The sequence below is a fragment of the Geotrypetes seraphini genome, chromosome 2 (assembly GCF_902459505.1).
Source record: "Geotrypetes seraphini chromosome 2, aGeoSer1.1, whole genome shotgun sequence".
NCBI lineage: Eukaryota > Metazoa > Chordata > Amphibia > Gymnophiona > Dermophiidae > Geotrypetes > Geotrypetes seraphini.
Genome location: NC_047085.1, coordinates 6,670,421 through 6,689,868, shown reverse-complemented (window position 1 = coordinate 6,689,868; position 19,448 = coordinate 6,670,421). Strand labels below are relative to the sequence as shown.

General features: G+C 43.8%; 1 protein-coding gene across 2 annotated transcripts in view; it reads left to right on the top strand.

The window, feature by feature from the left end:
• Positions 1-2,880: 2,880 nt before the first annotated feature.
• Positions 2,881-19,448, top strand: part of LOC117355534 (fucolectin-5-like) — a 59,651-nt gene continuing 43,083 nt past the window's right edge. The window contains exons 1-2 of one of the 2 annotated variants that reach the window (XM_033934235.1): positions 2,881-2,996; positions 15,673-15,783. In XM_033934235.1, coding sequence (XP_033790126.1) covers positions 15,702-15,783 — 82 coding nt within the window. In that variant the 5' untranslated portion in view covers positions 2,881-2,996; positions 15,673-15,701. Of the gene's footprint in view, positions 3,022-15,672; positions 15,784-19,448 lie in introns of both variants that reach the window. The other variant, XM_033934234.1, reaches the window with a different exon arrangement.

Below are 19,448 nucleotides of genomic sequence, written 5' to 3'. Positions count from 1 at the left end.
CTTCTCGGTGATCTTCGCTAGTCTCTCGATGTCTCTAGACCCTTCCACTGCTTTTCATTCAGTAGATCCCACTCTTCTCGTTAAGGGACGTCAGTCTTTTCTTTTCACTGCCCGTCTTCTTTCTTATCAGATTGTTGTTTTCGGTATCCACCACTGCTTCATCATCCGACTGCCCCCTAAATTCTGGGGGTCCCTAGTTACAGACTCAACGCCCTGAGGTTGTGGGTTCAAACTCACATTGCTCCCTGTGACCCTGGGCAAGTCATTTAATCCCCCCATTGCCCCAGGTACATTAGATGGACAGGGGAAAATGCTTGAATAAATTCATAGAAACCGTTCTGAGCTCACGAATGGTATAAAAACTAACTAAATAAACAAACTGGGAAAACTAGCAAGAAATCATCTGTTTAGATGAAAAATCTAATGTTAAATCCTTGAATTAAAGGGCTGAGAAATAACTCCACTTCAAATCTGTCTCTGCTTGACGTACTTCAAATAAATTATTTTTGTGTGTGTGTAGGTGTACTGTTTGGTCTTGAGTGAATGAGGGTCTTCTTTCCTAGCCCAAAATGGAGTTCATTTTCTTTACTATTTAACCCCCCCCCCCCCTTTTAAAAAAGCAAAGCGTGGTTTTTAGCGTTGGCCATGGTGGTAACAGCGCCGACATTCAAAGAATTCCTATGAGTGTAGGAGCAGTTACCGCTGCAGCAGGCGCTAAAAAACACACTTCGCTTTTGTAAAATAGGGGAGGGGGTAAGTGTCCATATCATTGAAATGAAAAGTGTCAAGAAGAGTGTGGAGTTACTGCCTGGCTTTTCTCAAAAATGTAAGCCTCTCTCCAACTCTGGTATCCCAAGTCCTCAAAATCTCTTCATATCTGGCTCCCCTAGTCCTCTAAATATTCTTCACTCTTCAATCTCTAACCTTTTATGGTAGTTCCTTCCTATTACATCTCCTGTAAACCGTGCCGAGCTCCACGAACGTGAAGAAGATGCGGTATACAAACCTAAGGATTAGATTAGATTGTAGGTCTCATGGCTCCACATCATTCTCTTCTTGGTTGGGCTGAGAACGTTTCAGTGGCCCCTCCTATTGTGATGTCATAATGCCTCATTCCACCAATGCCTAAGAGCCAGCCTCATCGGTGATGTCACAATGGCTTGATTTTTTTTTTGCCTTATTGAAACAAAGTATCAAGAAAGTATAGAATCACTTGTATGTTTCCTGGCTCCACTTCATTCTCTTCTTGGCTGGGCTCAGAACGTTTCAGCGGCCTCTCGTGTGTATATATATATATATGTGTGTGTGTGTGTGTGTGTGTGTGTGTATGTATATATATATATATATATATATATTGATTGTTTGATCCTGATCTAATCTAATCTTCTATTTGTGCGTCGCGCATACCTATCCAGGTTCAAGGCGACATCAAGAGAGGAAGGATCAGGAGAAGAGAGGGGGGAGAGGGAAGGAGGAGAGGGAGGGGGAAAGCAGGGGGTGAAGAAGAGGGGGAAGTGGAAGAAGGGAGATGAAAGGAGAGAGAGAGGAGATTATGTGTTGAAAAGATGGGTTTTCAGTTTCTTCTGGAAGATGATGTAGCTAGGTTCTGTTCTGGGCGTTTCTGTGATGTCATTCCAGGTTTTTACTCCTAGAAAGGTAAGCATGAAGTGGAAAACCCGTTTGTATTGAAGATTTTTTGTGGATGGAAGATTTAGTAGTATCCTGTTGAGGGTTCTGCGAGAGCTGGACCATGCCACTGAGAAGAGTTGGATGAGGGGAGCTGCTGCATTTCCATGAAGTATGTGGTACATGATGCATAATATTTTGAATGCCATTCGTGATAAGATGGGTAGCCAGTGTAGTTGTTTGGTGAGAGCTGTGACCAAATCATATTTTCTCAGGTTAAAGATTAGTGTTAGAGCAGTGTTTTGGATGAGTTGCATTTTATGGACCAGAGAGGTGTTGATTCCCATGTAGGTGGAGTTGCAGTAGTCTAATTGTGGTAGAATCATCAATTATATTATTAAGGCAAAGTGGTGGTGGTGAAAGTATGGTCTGATTAGCCTCAGTTGTCTCAGGGTGTAGAGGGATTTCTTCCAGAGGTTGGAGATTTGGCATCTAGAATACAGCCAAGGATTTTGCCTGATTGGAGAGTAATGTTTACTGATGCCGTCTGTTGAGCTGTGTGGAAGTATAGAACTTTGGTTTTGGTTGTGTTTAATTTTAGTTTGTTGATTGTTGCCCAGTTTTGGATTCTTTCTATATTGAGTGTGACTTTGTTGGTGATGTCTGTTGATTGTAGGAATAAGGAGAAAAATGGCATCTGTGTAGGACATTATGCTTTCATCTTCAAATTTTATGTTTCCAAGAGAACTCATGAAAAGGTTAAATAGGATGGGGGAGCCTTGTGGCACGCCAAAGAAAGCCTTCCAGGGGTTGGTGGTTTCACCGTTCTTTTTGACGATGTATTCTCTGTTTAGTAGGAAATCTGAGAACCTGTTATGCCAATTTCTGACAGTTTTGTTAGTACTAGATGGTGGTTCAATGAGTCAAAGACTGCAGAAATGTCAAATTGGAGAAATATTGCTTGACGTCCTGTACTGAGCAGTTGCTTGGTTTAGTTTTAAACGGTATAGAAATTTTAAATAAAGGTAATTGCAGTATATTAACTCTTTTATTTGTAAATAATTTTTATTAAGAACCACAAGGGTCAAAGCACACCAGAGCGAGAACCAAGTGGTCCAAATGAAAACTCACCCCGCCCCTCCCCAGTGCCCCCCATTTCCAGAGCAATATGAACTCTTTTAATAAACAAACATAATCTTCTCCCTCCCTCCTCTCTTCTGTGTATTTTTGTGGGAACGCCTTCAAAGGTGTGTACAGTGAAGGGAGGGGTGGGCAGACAGATGGATAAATAGGCAGGTCTTGAAACTTCTCGCATCACCCAAATCTGTATCTGCAGTCAAGGTGTTTGCCTACATCTCGGTCCAGTCCAGGTGAGAGCTCACATGAGTGGAGGTGGTGAGTTATTTGGCTGCTTGAGCTTCTCCATTCATTCTCTTTCCCTGTAACTGTAATTTCTGTCCCTTTCTCCATATGTGTTTTAGAGAGCCACCTGTGTGTTTTGTAACAGACCATCTATTTTATAAAAAGTTACCCTTCACATATCTAGCCATTCCCAAGGGCGAAGAATGGTTGCAGTGGGGGTGATCTAGAAAATACATTGCCTAAATTATTACTGACACATTCTACTAGGAGAAACTCAATGAAGTTACAGGGAAGTGCTCTTAAAACTAAGAGGAGGAAATTTTTTTCACTCAGAGAATAGTTAAGCTCTGGAACGCGTTGCCAGAGGATGTGGTAAGAGCGGATAGCGTTGCTGGTTTAAAGAAAGGTTTGGACAAGTTCTTGGAGGAAAAGTCCATAGTCTGTTATTGAGAAAGACACGGGGGAAGCCACTGCTTGCCCTGGATCGGTAGCATGGAATGTTGCTACACCTTGGGTTTTGGCCAGGTACTAGTGACCTGGATTGGCCACCGTGAGAACGGGCTACTGGACTTGATGGACCATTGGTCTGACCCAGGAAGGCTATTCTTATGTTCTTAGATACTACCGTATATCATTTCTATAGCGCTGAAAGGCATACACAGCGCTGTACATTTAACATGCAATAGAGAGTCCCTGCTCAGAAGAGCTTACAATCTACATTCACACACAAACTCACACCTGCCTCAAAAAAAACCCCAAACCAAACCCTTCCATTCAGAGTTAGCCCTACTTTTTTTTTTTGGGGGGGGAGGAGTTAGAGGAATGTAAGCACAACATACGCACCCTTATGCTTCCCCTGCTCTAAAATTACCTTACATATCTTAGGTGAACTCTCAACAACAACTTTATTATTTCTATAGTGCTACCAGACGCACACAGCGCTGTACATTAAACACGCAAGAGACAGTCCCTGCCCGATAGAGCTTACAATCCAATTATGACAGACACACAGGACAACGCCCTATAATGAGGTGCTACATTTTCCTATTCCTTGAGTCTCTTCCTTTCCACCCCAGCTCTGGCCACCAGCTGGTCACACTCTTTGGTGACTTGGGGCTAGATTCACTATGTCCACCAATCGTGTTTGCGATCATGTACCGACCTGATTCACTAACCTGCGTGAGCAGACTGCTGGGCATGATGGACCTCTGGTCTGACCCAGCAGAGGCACTGCTTATGTTCTTATGTAATCTCTGTGCCGATCATCCTCCGATCCGATCCAAGCTGCGCATGCAAATGAGGGGAAACGGTATGCAAAGTAGGAAGGCAGCGATTCACTAACCAAAATCAGGAACACCGACTGGGCTGGCTGATCAACAAAGAAGCGACTGCTGTGGACCAGTCGCTCACGCCCTTTCTGACTGCCCTGCTCTCTGCCCCGACTCTCCTGCTCACCCTTCCCCGCAGTGCGAGCCCATGGTTTGAACCCACGGGTTATAACCATGGGCTCACAAAGCAAAAGTCAAAAAAGCTTCCCGCTCTGTAAGCACGCGCAGACCATCTACAGGCAAAGAAGATGGTCTGGGCAAGCGTCAGGATCGCTCTGTAGAGATCCGTGTTGTCGGTGGGGGAGGCGTGCCTCCGATCGCCCCCATTTGCATGAGGACGCGTTGAGAATCAGTCGGCCTGCCACGGATCGCCCACGGATCGGGTAGGATCGGTGGGCTTAGTGACTCCAGCCCTTTAACATGATCAAACGCAACCACTCTTGAGGTCTTTCCTGAACTCTCAGGTTTCTAGACCCCAGATACACGATGCTCTACTTTTTCTTTGTATGGAACTTTAATTTCCAAACCTTTAACAACTCCTTAAACTTCTTTCGGTCTCTTTTCATCCTGCTGCAGATCTTAGTAGCACCTGCAAAACACAAACCTTTCCTAAGTATCTCTCATAAAGAGCAATGTGGAATTAACTTTTATTTATATGACGATGCTATTTTTTCGCACACTGCTGCTTTAATATTGCTTACAAAAAAATATCATGTTGGTTAAAGACCAACAAGCTTCAAAAACTGCTGTTTCTTGGTTCTCGGGTCGCTTAACTCTACTCTCTGCCCCCGTTTTTCTCTGGGATTTGCCTATAACACTTGTCAAGTCTTTGAAATACTTGGACGTTCCCTTTGATAGCAAACTGTCATTCAAACATCAAGTATCTTCAGTAATGCAGAAAAGTTTCCAGGTCCTCAGGTGTCTTCATTCCGTTCGCCATCTCTTTGATTTTCAAATATGACTTTCTCCCATTGGGTCACTGCTGTTTCAAGACTAGACTACTGCAATATGGTTTTTACAGGACTACCTTTTACAAAATACCCAGCTGCTAGATTTCTTTTTAAGGCTACACGATTTCATCATATTTCACCACTTTTGATAAAACTACATTGGCTCCCGGTTTAATACTGTATTCAGTTTACAATATAACACTGTCACATCGTGCTATTTTTCAACAATCTCCACCTTATCTTTCTAATCTTACTACAACAGTATCCTCAAATTATCCCACATGATCAGTTCATGAACATCATCGATCCATTTCACCATCTTCATAGGCTCATCTTGAATCCACTCATCATACAACATTTTTAAATATTTGCCATTAATTTATAAAGTCTACCAGAAAATTAACTTATCCATCCACTATCAATTAGCAACATGCTGGCACCAACTACCACTTACACTAAGACCTTGTGACCACTATCTCAGATTCAGAAAACTTTTAAAAGCATTTCTGTACCAAGACAGGGAACCGAAATGGTAACCGAAATGGTAATTGTAAAAGCCCATTTCTAAACTGTCTAATGCGACTCCTGGGACTTAACGATGAGCCAACAATGACATAAGAACATAAGAATTACCATTGCTGGGTCAGACCAGTGGTCCATCGTGCCCAGCAGTCTGCTCTCACGGCGGCCCCTAGGTCAAAGACCATTGCCCTAACTGAGACCAGCCCTACCTGCGTACATTCCGGTTCAGCAGGAACTTGTCTAACTTTGTCTTGAATCCCTGGAGGGTATTTTCCCCTATAACAGCCTCTGGAAGAATGTTCCAGTTTTCTACCACTCTCTGGGTGAAACTTCCCTACGTTTGTACGGAATCTATCCCATTTTAACTGTAGAGAGTGCCCTCTCGTTCTCCCTACCTTGGAGAGGGTGAACAACCTGTCCTTATCTACTGAGTCTATACCCTTCAGTATCTTCAATGTTTCTATCATGTCCCCTCTCAGTCTTCTCTTTTCAAGGGAGAAGAGGCCCAGTTTCTCTACTCTCTTGCTGTAAGGCAGCTCCAGCCCCCTAACCATTTTAGTTGCTCTTCTCTGGACCCTTCTGAGTAGTATCATGTCCTTCTTCATGTATGGCGACCAGTACTGGACGCAGTATTCCAGGTGAGGGCGTAACATGGCCCGATACAGCGGCATGATAACCTTCTCCAATCTGTTCGTGATCCCCTTCTTAATCATTCCTAGCATTTTAGTCACCCTATTCGCCGCTGCTGCGTATTGCGTGGATGACTTCATTGACTTGTCGATCAGTACTCCCAAGTCTCTTTCCTGAGGGGTCTTTCCAAGTACTGCACCGGACATCCTGTATTAGTGTATAAGATTTTTGTTACCAACATGCATCACCTTACACTTATCCACGTTGAACCTCATTTGCCATGTCGCAGCCCATTTCTCTAACGTGTTTATGTCATGTTGCAGATCTTCGCAATCCTACGTCTTCACTACTCTGAATAACTTCGTATCGTCTGCAAATTTAATCACCTCACTTGTTATACCAATTTCCAGACCGTTTATAAATATATACTTGTACTTCTAACTATGTATTTGAAACTATGACCTAACTGTCTCTCTCCTTTACTAATGCGTAGCATGGGTTTTAGCACTGGCAGTGACAGTAACTGCTCCAACGCTCATATGAGCTAAAACCCGTACTACGCATTAGTAAAGGCAGGGGTGTATTAATAACTGTCCTGATCTACCTGTACTAGCAACTCTATCGAATGTCCATGGCAAACTAAACTATCCATTGTAACTTCCTGCGTAAATGACTCAACCTCTTGTAATGGAATCCGACCTTGAATTGAATAGGTAAAGGCGGAATAGAAAACCTGATTAGCATAACATACATTTTTAAATATTTCACCATTACTTTGTAACGCTCTACCAGTCTACCTCCGTAAAGAGGTATTCATAAGCTCAATTAAAAACCAGACTGTGAGTCTTTTATTATAATTATTCTTTGATCTTTGGTGTGAATGCATCGACTCATCAAATGGAGTTCTTTTCCTGACTTCTCTTTTTCTTTTGGCCAGCTCATCAGTAAAGAGGGTATGTCTCCAGCTTACCTTGTTTCCCATTTTTCCTTGACCTATTCCACCAAGCCCACATGGAGAGTTCATCTATTTGCATATCCTACCATAAAATCCTCTTGTTTTAAGAGATTTCTTGATAGTGACTGGTTTGGTACAATTATTCTTTGTGTTTCATCAGTAAATTTGTAACTTAAGCTTTTATCACTCATAATTATGTATTTCTATGACTTGTATCAATTCGCTGATGTCTAGCTTTCCTTTGTTGTAAACCGCCTAGAACCACCTTCCACTCATCGCCTCTCTCTCTCCAGGAGAATTCCATTACCACTTGGCTGTGGGCAGCTAACGTTAGGAGTATTTGTAGGCTGATAAGGAAAAGGTAAAACAGTGAACAGACACACCTCTCTTTACCTCTCATGCTCACAATCTCGTTTTCCCCCATTTGATTTGATTATATTTGAGTCAACTTCAAGTTTCAAGTTTCTTAAGTATTTGATTAATCGCTTACTCAAATATCTAAGTGATGAACGAATACAGGGGTTATAAAAGATAGATGGACACTGAACAAAACATATTAAATTAACGACTAACAGAATAAACAGAAAAGGAAAACAAAGGGAAAGGCAGGGTAATGAAATACAATAATAATGATAGAAAGAAGGACGATTATGGTAAAAAACAATAGGAGGGAAATAAAAGAAGTAGCCTTATGAAAATAAGCAAAAATAGGCTGGGACCAGTGTTCCCGCTAAGCTGCGTTGGCCTGCGCTCGCGCACAAAATATTACATCGCAGCGCAAAGTTTCTCTTCACAGCGCACACACGCGTCGGTAAGGTAAGGGGACGCATTGGGGGGATTGCACTTCCCCACAATTGCCATGCTTCGGTTCCTCTTCTTCCTTCCTTCCCCCCCCCCCCCCCCGCGGGACCCTGCGGCACCATCAACTCTTACTCCCTCTAATGTCGGCCCTGCAGCTCCAGACTTCCTCGCACCTTCTCCCCTCCCCCTTTGGATCGCTATTATTTTAAATGTTATAGCCGCGGAGCTGTATCCATCAGTGGAGATGTCTAACCTCGGCCTGCCCCGGAACTCTTACTGCAACAGTGACTTCCTGTTCCTGCCTAGACGGGCGGCTGCTGCAGTAAGAGTTCCGGGGCAGGCCGAGGTTAGACATCTCCACTGATGGATACAGCTCCGCGGCTATAACATTTAAAATAATAGCGATCCAAAGGGGGAGGGGAGAAGGTGCGAGGAAGTCTGGAGCTGCAGGGCCGACATTAGAGGGAGTAAGAGTTGATGGTGCCGCAGGGTCCCGCGGGGGGGGGGGGGGGGGAAGGAAGGAAGAAGAGGAACCGAAGCATGGCAATTGTGGGGAAGTGCAGAGCTGCAGGGAAGAGTGTTGCGGTACCCAGCTGGAGGGAGAAGGAAGATGAGGGAGGGAATTAAAGGAGATGCCAGGGCTTGGAGCGTAGGAGGAAGGTATGCCAGTCTAAGGGAAAAGGAAGGGGGAGATGTGAGAGCATGGAGGGGGAGCGAAAGATGGAAGAAAAGGAAAGGAGAGAGATTCCAGAGAATCAGGGAAGGGGAGATACCAGACTATGAGGAGAGGTGTGGGAGAGGGAAGGCGAGGAGAGAGATGCCAGACCAATGGGGTGAAAGGAGAGATGGAAGGGGGAGGCATACAGTTTCTGGAAGGGGCATAGAAGGAGAGAAGATGCCATATAGGGGAAGAGAGACGGCAGACAGTGGATGGAAGGAAGAGAGTTACAAGAAGATGAGGAAAGGAGAAACCACAGAAGACAAAGGTAGAAAAAAATTTCTATTTATTTATTGCTTTAGGAGACATGTGTCACTGTTTCTGTGAAGCATTGTATGCAGAGTCCAGCTTCTTGCTGGTTCAATTTAACCTTTGTCTATGTATTTTTATTTTATCCCCCCTTTTACAAAACTGTGAAGCGTTTTTAGCACCAGCCTTGGTGGTAGCAGCTCTGATGCTCAGAATTTTATGAGCATCAGAGCTGTTACCTCCGTAGCTAAAATCCACACTACAGTTTTGTAAAAGAGGGAGGGGTTAGTTTGTGATTACATATTCCTTACTAGGCGAAGGTGTTTTCTGTGTTCTGTGTGTTCGAAAGACATGGTTTTCTGTTAGGATTGACGGTGTAGGATTGATCTGTGCTGGTCTGGCTTGTTTAGTTTTACAATGGGTGTATTGATGTACTGCTCACTGCAATATGTAAGATGCTGCCTTTTCCTAGGTACTCATGTGTGACGTGTGGTTTGTTACTAAAAATCATGTTTTTCTTACAGATGGGGGGGGGGTGCCAAAAAATGATGGGCCCCGGATGTTACATATGCTAGGTACGCCACTGTATGTAAAGATACCAGAAAGCTGGCGTAGCAAAAACTTCTAAGTTTTGAGTATTTAACCCTCCCACAATCTCACGGGCACTCGTTTCAAGTTTATTGAGATTTTGATTTAAACGCAATATCAAATATTTTCAATGCGTATAACAAAAATAAATTTGGGGAAATAAATAAAACCATTTGAACCAGTGTTCCCGCTAAGCTGCGCTGGCGTGCGCTGGCGCACAAAATATTACATCGCAGCGCACACGTTTCTCGTCACAGCGCACGATCGGAAGAGGCGTACGGCAGATGGCAGGGCGGCGAGAGGAGAATCGGGCGAGTTGGCTCATAACTTGCTGGCGCCCGATATTTTTGGCTCACGGTGAAAAAAGTTTGCTCACAACACCCGCCCGCTTAGAGGGAACACTGGCTGGGACTCCTAAATATCATAAGCGTCTTTGAAAAGAAAGCTCTTAAGTTGACTTTTACATTTATCTAAGTTCTTTTCTTCTCTGAGTTCCAAGTTTGAGGAGCTGTAACAGAGAAGATAAAGTGTTGCCGTGTATTAATAAGTTTAAGTGAGGTCAATAGATCTCAGTGATCTGATTGGGGTATAAGGGATCAATAACTTGTAGATGAAAGCTGGGGCTTTATATAACAGGGATTTGAAAGTAAGTAGATTTAGTTTATATTGAATTTGATGCGCTACTGGAAGCCAGTGGACTTTCTTAAGAAGAGGAGTTACATGATCAAATTTCCTTGCTTGTTTGTTAAAGCCAAAATATCAAAAGCAGATCATCATCCTAATATAAACAATAAAACATTGCCATCTTAATCGTTGAACCCCCATAGTTCTTATGGACTGTCAAAGCCAGTGGTGAGAATCATCCTTCATGCCTGAAGTCCTTCCCTGTCCTAAGCCATGTACTGCACTTTGGATGCCTGCTCCAGTCTAGTCTAGCCAAGTACCAGATCCAACCATCTTCTTTTCAGTCTTCCTCTTCCCTTTGGCTCTTCCAGGCATCACCGTTTTAATCAACTAGAGACGTGTCCAAACATTGACCATTTCCTTGCTTTGACCTTGTCCGTAACTGTTACTTTCCTCTTGGATCTCTCTGGTACTGGCCAAATTTCTCAAACATATTCTTCTTATTTTCCTGTAACACTGCATTTCAAACGCTATCAATATCACAATGTCTACTTCTTTCAGAGTCCAGGACTCACATACGTATAGTAAGGTAGACATCACATATATGTCTAGGATTTGCAGTTTGGTTATTGGTTTTAATGATCTTGGATGTCTAGCAGTTTGCCTATTGAAAATGGACATTTGTGAGCCTCTGAATTTGGATGTCTTGCTGGAAACGTCCAAATTGGACTTAAACGTCCTTTTTGAAAATGACCCTCCACGTCTGCCCTTAAAGGAAATAGGCCATAGTACTTGAAGCCTACTACCACTATGAATGATTTCTGTAGCACTGTACAGAGTCACAAAGATGACAGTCCCTGCTCGAAAGAGCTTACAATCTAAACAGACAAGACAGACAAACAGGATACCAGGGTGGGGGATTCAGTTAGGGAGGATGGTTAATCTGTTGGCTATGTTAATGTGGAATAGGGTTATGGAATGAAGATTATATCAAAAAGGTAGGTTTTCAGCCAGCTTTTAAATAAGTTAAGGAGTGTAACGGACAAACTCCAAGTTTATTCCATGCATAAGGGGCAGTTAGATGAAACAAACAAACTCTGGAAGGAGGAGAAGGGTATAGATAAAAGCAGCTTATCTGAGGAACAGGCTCTCTCTATACAACTCCAAGGTCAGTAAGGCCTTCCCATTGGAGTATCTCTAAGGACATCACATGATGCGAAACTCACCAGCGAGCTATTTCTGGAGTAGCCCCACACTCTGGAAGACTTCACTTAACACAAAACTATCTCTATTTCAAGAAGCAGTGAAAGCTTAGCTCTTCGACCAGGCTTTTAATGGAAGAAGTAGCTTGTCACACTTACTCAAGGAGCGATACCAGTTGCACATACTGGTGTGGGACACATTTATCCACTCCTACCCTAGCTGAAATAATTTTCAAGCACTTTTCTGATTTCATGTTCAACTTGCTTTAAATTGGTCCCTTTATTATCTAAGCCCTTTACTCTGTCTTATCTAGCTATGTGTTTCACCTTTGTTAACACTCTATACTGTCTATTCAAATGAAGGGTTGTCGGGTTAGATTTGCCTCTTTGCGGATGATACCAAAATCTGCAATAGAGTAGACACGCCGGATGGTGTGAATAATATGAAGAAAGACCTGGCGAAGCTTGAAGAATGGTCTGAAATTTGGCAGCTATAATTTAATGTTAAGAAATGCAAGGTCATGCATTTGGGCTGCAAAAACCCGAAGGAACGGTACAGTTTAGGGGGTGAAGAACTTATGTGCACGATGGAAGAGCAGGACTTGGGTGTGATTGTAGGTGATGATCTTAAGGTGGCCAAACAGGTTGAAAAGGTGACGTTGAAAGCTAGAAGGATGCTGGATTGCATAGGGAGAGGTATGGCCAGTAGGAAAAAGGAGGTATTGATGCCCCTGTATAAGACTCTGGTGAGACCTCATTTAGAATATTGTGTACAATTCTGGAGGCCTCACCTTCAAAAAGATATAAAAAGGATGGAGTCGGTCCAGAGGAAGGCTACTAAAATGGTGTGTGGTCTTCGTCATAAGGCATATGGGGACAGCCTTAAAGATTTCAATCTGTATACTTTGGAGGAAAGATGGGAAAGGGGAGATATGATAGAGATGTTTAAATACCTACGTAATATAAATGTGCATGAGTTGAGTCTCTTTCATTTGAAAGGAAACTCTGCAATGAGAGAGCAGAGGATGAAGTTAAGAGGTGATAGGCTGTGGTGTAATCTGAGGAAATACTTTGTACAAATATGTGAATCATTTATTTTTGTAGTTTGAAAATCAATAAAGATTTTTTTTAAAAAGGGTGGTAGATGCATGGAACAGTCTCTCGGAAGAGGTGGTGGTGACAGAGACTGTCACAAAAAGAAAATCCAACAGAATCTGCAGTATGAAAAGCAGCAAGCAAAACTGCAGGCTCTGTATGCGTTTTATTATGGTAGATATTGCGTTGACATTGTAACGTCGTGCACAGTGGATAAGCCTAAGGCTTCTGGATTATTGTAGTAACCACACAGAAATTAAATGATCAAAACCGTTTCAAATATAATTTTTACAAACAATTCAGCATAAATGAAACTAGATCTTGTAATTCTTATAAAATTTTACATTTATTTATTTTTAAATATCTCATATTACCAATTTACTAAAATTTCATCAATTAAATACATTCACATAGTTACAAAGTGCATCAGCATGTCACCCCACACTAACCCCCGACAAGACTATAACCAGAAACAGTGAAAGCTTAATTAAAAATTGGCTCAGTTACAGTCTCTTGGTCAGAAGATGACCATTTAAATATCACCTGCAGTTGTTCCTTGAATAATAAAACAAAATTCCCTAGTTCTTCCTTCTTTCCACATCCGCCCTTCTCCAGTCCTCCAGTACCACTCCTGACTTTAGAGACTCATTGAAAAGGTCAGTCAGCAGAGACACCAGAACTTCCCTAAGTCCCTTCAGGACCCTCGGATTTCATCTCACAACTTCTGGGTGCAAAGGCAGCAGCTCTACCAGTGAGCCACAGCCCTTCCTGGGGCACTGGGTTTGATTCCAGCTGCAGCTCCTTGTGACTATGGGCAAATCACAACCCTCTGCTGCCTCAGGTACAAAGTAAATCCCGTATATACTCAAATATAAGTCGAGACCCCCCTTTCCCCCAAAAGGAGGAAAAATGGTTGACTCGAATATAATCCTATAACTTAGTATAACATCCTGTATCTTATTGTAAACATCCTGTAACTGTTTTCTTGTTAATATCTTGTACCTTATTGTAATCACCTGCTCACTTTGTACTAACCTGTATCCCACTGTTAACACTGTACTCTCTCTAGGCACGACTTTCACTGTAAACCGCTTCAAACTTAGGGTATAGCGGTATATAAGAAATAAAATTATTATTATTATTTATAAGTCGGGCGGCTTAATATTCAAGTGTCCTGCACTGTCAGGCTCTGCACCCAGCCCCCTTCCCTCCATCCCTCTCCTGTTAGGCTCTGCACCCAGCCCCCTTCCCTCCATCCCTCTCCTGTTAGGCACTGCACCCAGCCCCCTTCCCTCCATCCCTCTCCTGTTAGGCACTGCACCCAGCCCCCTTCCCTCCATCCCTCTCCTGTTAGGCACTGCACCCAGCCCCCTTCCCTCCATCCCTCTCCTGTTAGGCACTGCACCCAGCCCCCTTCCCTCCATCCCTCTCCTGTTAGGCTCTGCACCCAGCCCCCTTCCCTCCATCCCTCTCCTGTTAGGCTCTGCACCCAGCACCCTTCCTTCCTTCCTTTCCCTCCCAGGCTCTGCTCTCATTCTGCCCTATCTTCATACCTCTGCCGATCCCTGGTGGAGGTGCAGCGGGCAGGAGCAAGCTTTCCGAACTCATGCCCCGCTGCTAACCGGCTGCATGGATCCATCTTCATCATCTGAGCGGCACGAGCAGCAGCGCAATTTGGCGCTGCTTCTCGGCGCTGAGTGGCTTCCTTACTGGCTCCCGCAATTCTCACGAGAAAAATAAAAAACCAAAAAAACTCAACACAGAAAAGCACCAACAAACAATTGAGTTTTCACCATTTTCTTAAAATTCATCCTTCCATCACAGTATCGCAAAATTCCAGGCAACGCATTCCAAACCTTAACACCTGCCACAGACAACATCGCTGCACCAATCCTAATGTGAGAGACTGACATCTTACCCTCTAAACTCAGTTTCATACTATTTTCTGATCTCAGACACCTTCTAGGCTGATAAATTTCAAACAATCCTTATAATACAGCTGGGAGGCATGTTAAAAAAACAGCAGACCCAGCACAGACCCCTGGAGAACCCCACTACTTACCCTTCTCTGTCTTCTGTCTTTCAAACAGTTCTTAATCCATAAAAGGACATTACCTTCTATCCCATGACTTTCTAATTAAGAACATAAGGTCCATCGTGTCCAACAGTCTGCCCATGCGGTGGCCCTTAGGTTATTTGAGTCTAGCCTTACCTGCGTATGTTCTGGTCCAGCAGGAACTTATCTAACCTTTTCTTGAATCCCTGTAGGGTGCTTTCCCCTATAACAGCCTCTGGAAGAGTGTTCCAGATTTGTACCACTCTCTGGGTGAAGAAGAACTTCCTTACGTTTGTACGGAATCTATCCCCTTTTAACTTTAGCGAGTGCCCCCTCGTTCTCTTCACCTTGGAGAGGTGAACAGTCTCTCTTTCTCTACTAAGTCAATTCTTGAGGTACTGTAGCAAATGCCTTCTGAAAATCCAAATACACAATATCAACTGGCTCACCTTTATCCACATGTTCATTCACCCCTTCAAAGAAATGCTGTAGATTGATGAGGCAAGATTTCTCTCATGTTGGCTTTCTCTCATTAACCCATGCTTACATATATATTCTGTCATTAAGATGAATTTGGTAGGTTTGCCTTCAAATCCAGGCTGGGCTCTTACTGGTGTTCCCTGTAGCAGTACTGAAACTTCCCCCATGCAGCTCTACCAATACACCCATGCTTCTAGTGCACTGATCTCCTATTGCTGGGGGGCTCTGGTGACCAGGGAGAATCTGCAGTGTAGACTCCCGTAGAGCTGCAGCATCTCCATTGCTGCCTATGTCATTAGCAGTGGCCTGCAGGTTCCTGCTGCTGTTTAAGAGAAGTCATTTCTATACCGCATAACCAATAAGTTCGACGTGGTGTGCAAGATTTAACAAATAATACAATCTAAAGGAAATTGATTAATTTGTGAACAAATGTGTCTTATTCTAGGACAGTGATCTGTGATGAATTTGTATTGTGACATGTTTTAGGTCTCAGGAGTCTTTCGGTGTTCAGTGAAATGGGTTTCCAACTCATCCTCCTCCTTGGGATCGGGGTCTTTGGAGGGATCCAGGCGGATTCGGACTGCAATGAGTCCAGTGGTAAGGCATGGAGATATTTCATTTCTTTCTTACGCACACTGTACGCACCCCTCACTCTGTCTCGTTAAATTAGGGAGGGGTGCAGAGCTTAATTCCCTTTGCTCCACCCTTACACTGTTTGCAGATTTTATGGGGAATGAGTCTCCTTTCAGGCAGATATGCAGTCAAGGTTCCACAGATCCAACCAACATTGTATATCTGCACAAGTACCTGGCAAGATCCCAAAGAGAAAAACAGATTTTATGCTGCTTATTTTAGGATTTCTCCATCTCAACAATGGCCTATGGACTTCTCTTTTAGGAAATTATTTTTATCTTTATTGGAAGCTTCTATACCAAATGACTGGGGAGACAATTCAGAGCGGTTTTCAAAGACATCTGGAATGGATTTTAAATATATGTGGACTCTTGGTTATATAACAAAAGTAGAAAAAAACCTGATGGTTACCTATCCATTAAATACAATATATAGAACCAGCAAAATATACCAGATAAGCGATGCAAAAAGACGCAGCGGGGATGTAATTTGATCCTGCGAAACGTAAGCCAAGTTTTAAGAAAGATGGTAGGGAGCCGTGTTGCCTCGAAGGTGAGCTCACTCGAGCGGTCTGCCCTGCTCGCCTAAGATGCAGCAGCGGCGGCTCCTTTCCTGATCCCGGGGGGGGGGGGGGGGGGGGGCGGTCCGCCCCTTCGGATCGCTATTATTTTAAATGTTATAGCCGCGGGGCTGGATCCATAAGTGGAGACGTCTGACCCGGAACTCTTCCTACAACAGTCACTTCCTGTTCCTGCCTAGACGGGCGGCTGCTGCAGGAAGAGTTCCGGGTCAGGCCGAGGTCAGACGTCTCCACTGATGGATACAGCCCCGCGGCTATAACATTTAAAATAATAGTGATCCGAAGGGGGGGGGGAAGTCCGGAGCTGCAGGGCCGGCGTTAGAGGGAGTAAGAGTTGATGGTCCCACGGGGGGAGGGAGGAAGGAAGAAGAGGAACCAAAGCATGGCAATTTTGGGGGAGCAGGTGTGGGGAAGTCCAGAGCTGCAGGGGAGAGTGTTGCAGTACCCAGCTGGAGGGAGGAAATGAAAGGAGATGGAGGAAGGTAGGCCAGACTAAGGGAAAAGGAAGGGGGAGATGGAAGAAAAGGAAAGGAGAGAGATGCCAGAGAATCAGGGAATGGGGTGGTGACAGAGAGAAAAAATGGAGAGGTGGCACAGCTGGCTGGCTTTGGGGGTGGGCAAAATCTGGAAGGCAGTGGGGGGACATAAGAAGGAGGCACTGGGGGCACTAAAGACACGGGAAGGAAGGAGGGAGGGAATAGAAAGGGACAATTGTTGGGCCTGAGTGCAGAAAGAAAGAAAGGATACACAGTCAATTAATAGATGTCCCCTTTTGATGAAAAAAATAAATGGTCACGTTACCACTGACTTACTTTCTCTTCAGCAGAGTCGGCAGCCGCGTTGAGGTGCAGGAAGGGCCCGTGATGACTCGTCTGCTGGCTCTGCTCTGGAAGAAGTAAGTTACGTCGGAGGGGGGTGGACCCGGCAGACGCAGTCATTGCGGGACTTTGCCGCAACTCCCTGCGTCTGCCGGGTCCACCCCCTCCAATGTAACTTACTTCTTCCAGAGCAGAGCCAGCAGACGAGTCATCACGGACCCTTCCAGCATGCGGCTGCTGAGTCCGCTCTAGAGCAAGTACATCAGAGTGGGGTGGATTGGCAGCAGGCAGCTGCAATCATCGCGGGACCTTGCTGCATGAAGTTGAGAGAAAGGAGCAGGATTGCTGGAATGGAAGAGTGGTGGAGGAAAAGAAAGGGGGCAGGGTGGTATGGAAGGGTGGTGCTGATGGAATTGATGTACGGAGAAAGGGGAGAGACTTAAGGGGGAAGGATATTGGAGGGAAAGAAAGGGGGAAGATGCTGATTGAAGAGGGGTGGATGGAGGGAGAAAGAGCAGACATTGGATGGTAGTGGGGAGCCTATGCTGGATGGAAGTGCAGATGGGAGAGATAAGGGAGCAAATGCCAGAAGGAAATGGGAGGAGAGAAAGAGGGGAGCAGATGCTGGATGATAAGTGGACAGAGGAGAAGGTACTAGATGAAAGAGTTGGAGAAAGAGGGTACATGATGGAAGGAGGGGATAAATAAAAGGAGGACACATGATGGGGAGAAAAGGATTGAGTTAGGGAAACACTGGAGGGGTGAGGGAAAGAGGTGGCAAGCTTTAGGTAGACAGTAAAAAAGGACATTGATGAGAGGGTAGTAAGAACATAATCTAGACAGATGCAGAAAATAAATTGAAAAGGGAAATGAGGGAAAAAAGGGAAAGGGATTGCAGAGGAGAGGTGTGGGAGAGGGAAGGAGAGGAGAGAGATGCCAGACCAATGGGGGTGAAAGGAGAGATGGAAGGGGAGGCATACAGTTTCTGGAAGGGGCATAGAAGGAGAGAAGATGCCATATAGGGGCAGAGAGATGGCAGACAGTGGATGGAAGGAAGAGAGTTACAAGAAGATGAGGAAAGCAGAAACCACAGAAGACAAAGGTAGAAAAAAATTTCTATTTATTTATTGCTTTAGGAGACATGTGTCACTGTTTCTGTGAAGCATTGTATGCAGAGTCCAGCTTCTTGCTGGTTCAATTTAACCTTTGTCTATGTATTTTTATTTTATCCCCCCTTTTACAAAATTGTGAAGCGTTTTTTAGCACCAGCCGTAGTGGTAGCAGCTCTGATGCTCAGAATTTTATGAGCATCAGAGCTGTTACCTCCGTAGCTAAAATCCACACTACAGTTTTGTAAAAGAGTGAAGGGTTAGTTTGTGATGACATATTCCATACTAGGCGAAGGTGTTTTCTGTGTTCGAAAGACATGGTTTTCTGTTAGGATTGATGGTGTAGGATTGATCTGTGCTGGTCTGGCTTGTTTAGTTTTACAATGGGTGTATTGATGTACTGCTCACTGCAATATGTAAGATGCTGCCTTTTCCTAGGTACTCATGTGTGACGTGTGGCTTGTTACTAAAAATCATGTTTTCGTACAGATGGGGGGGGGGGGTGTGCCAAAAAATGATGTGCCCCGGGTGTTACATATGCTAGGTACGCCACTGTATGTAAAGATACCAGAAAGCTGGCGAAGCAAAAACTTTAAGTAAATTGTTATTCTTCTAAGTTTTGAGTATTTAACCCTCCCACAATCTCATGGGCACTCGTTTCAAGTTTATTGAGATTTTGATTTAAACGCAATATCAAATATTTTCAATGTGTATAACAAAAATAAATTTTGGAAAATAAATAAAACCATTTGAACAATAAACATACAAACATATCCATAGATGATTAAAAATACATAAGGAGTACAAGGATAAACTACATTTGTTTAAAAATGCGTCCTCCGTGCCTGCTCATAAATTTTTGGAATATGTAACTTGTCGCTCATGCATATTTTTTTTTGCACACACCTCATCAATCCTTAGAGGGAACATTGGTAGGGAGGATGGCCTCAAGCCACTGATGTGAATGTGAGTAAGAGAAAAGAAATGTCTTTCTCTTTGAAATAACCCTGTATGGGTGAAAACTTAATACTCTATTCTGAGGCTTGTTCCCGTTTATAAGTAGATAAAAATAAAGAAAAGAGAAAAAAACAAGAAAAGAATTACCTCCAGTCATTTTGGTAT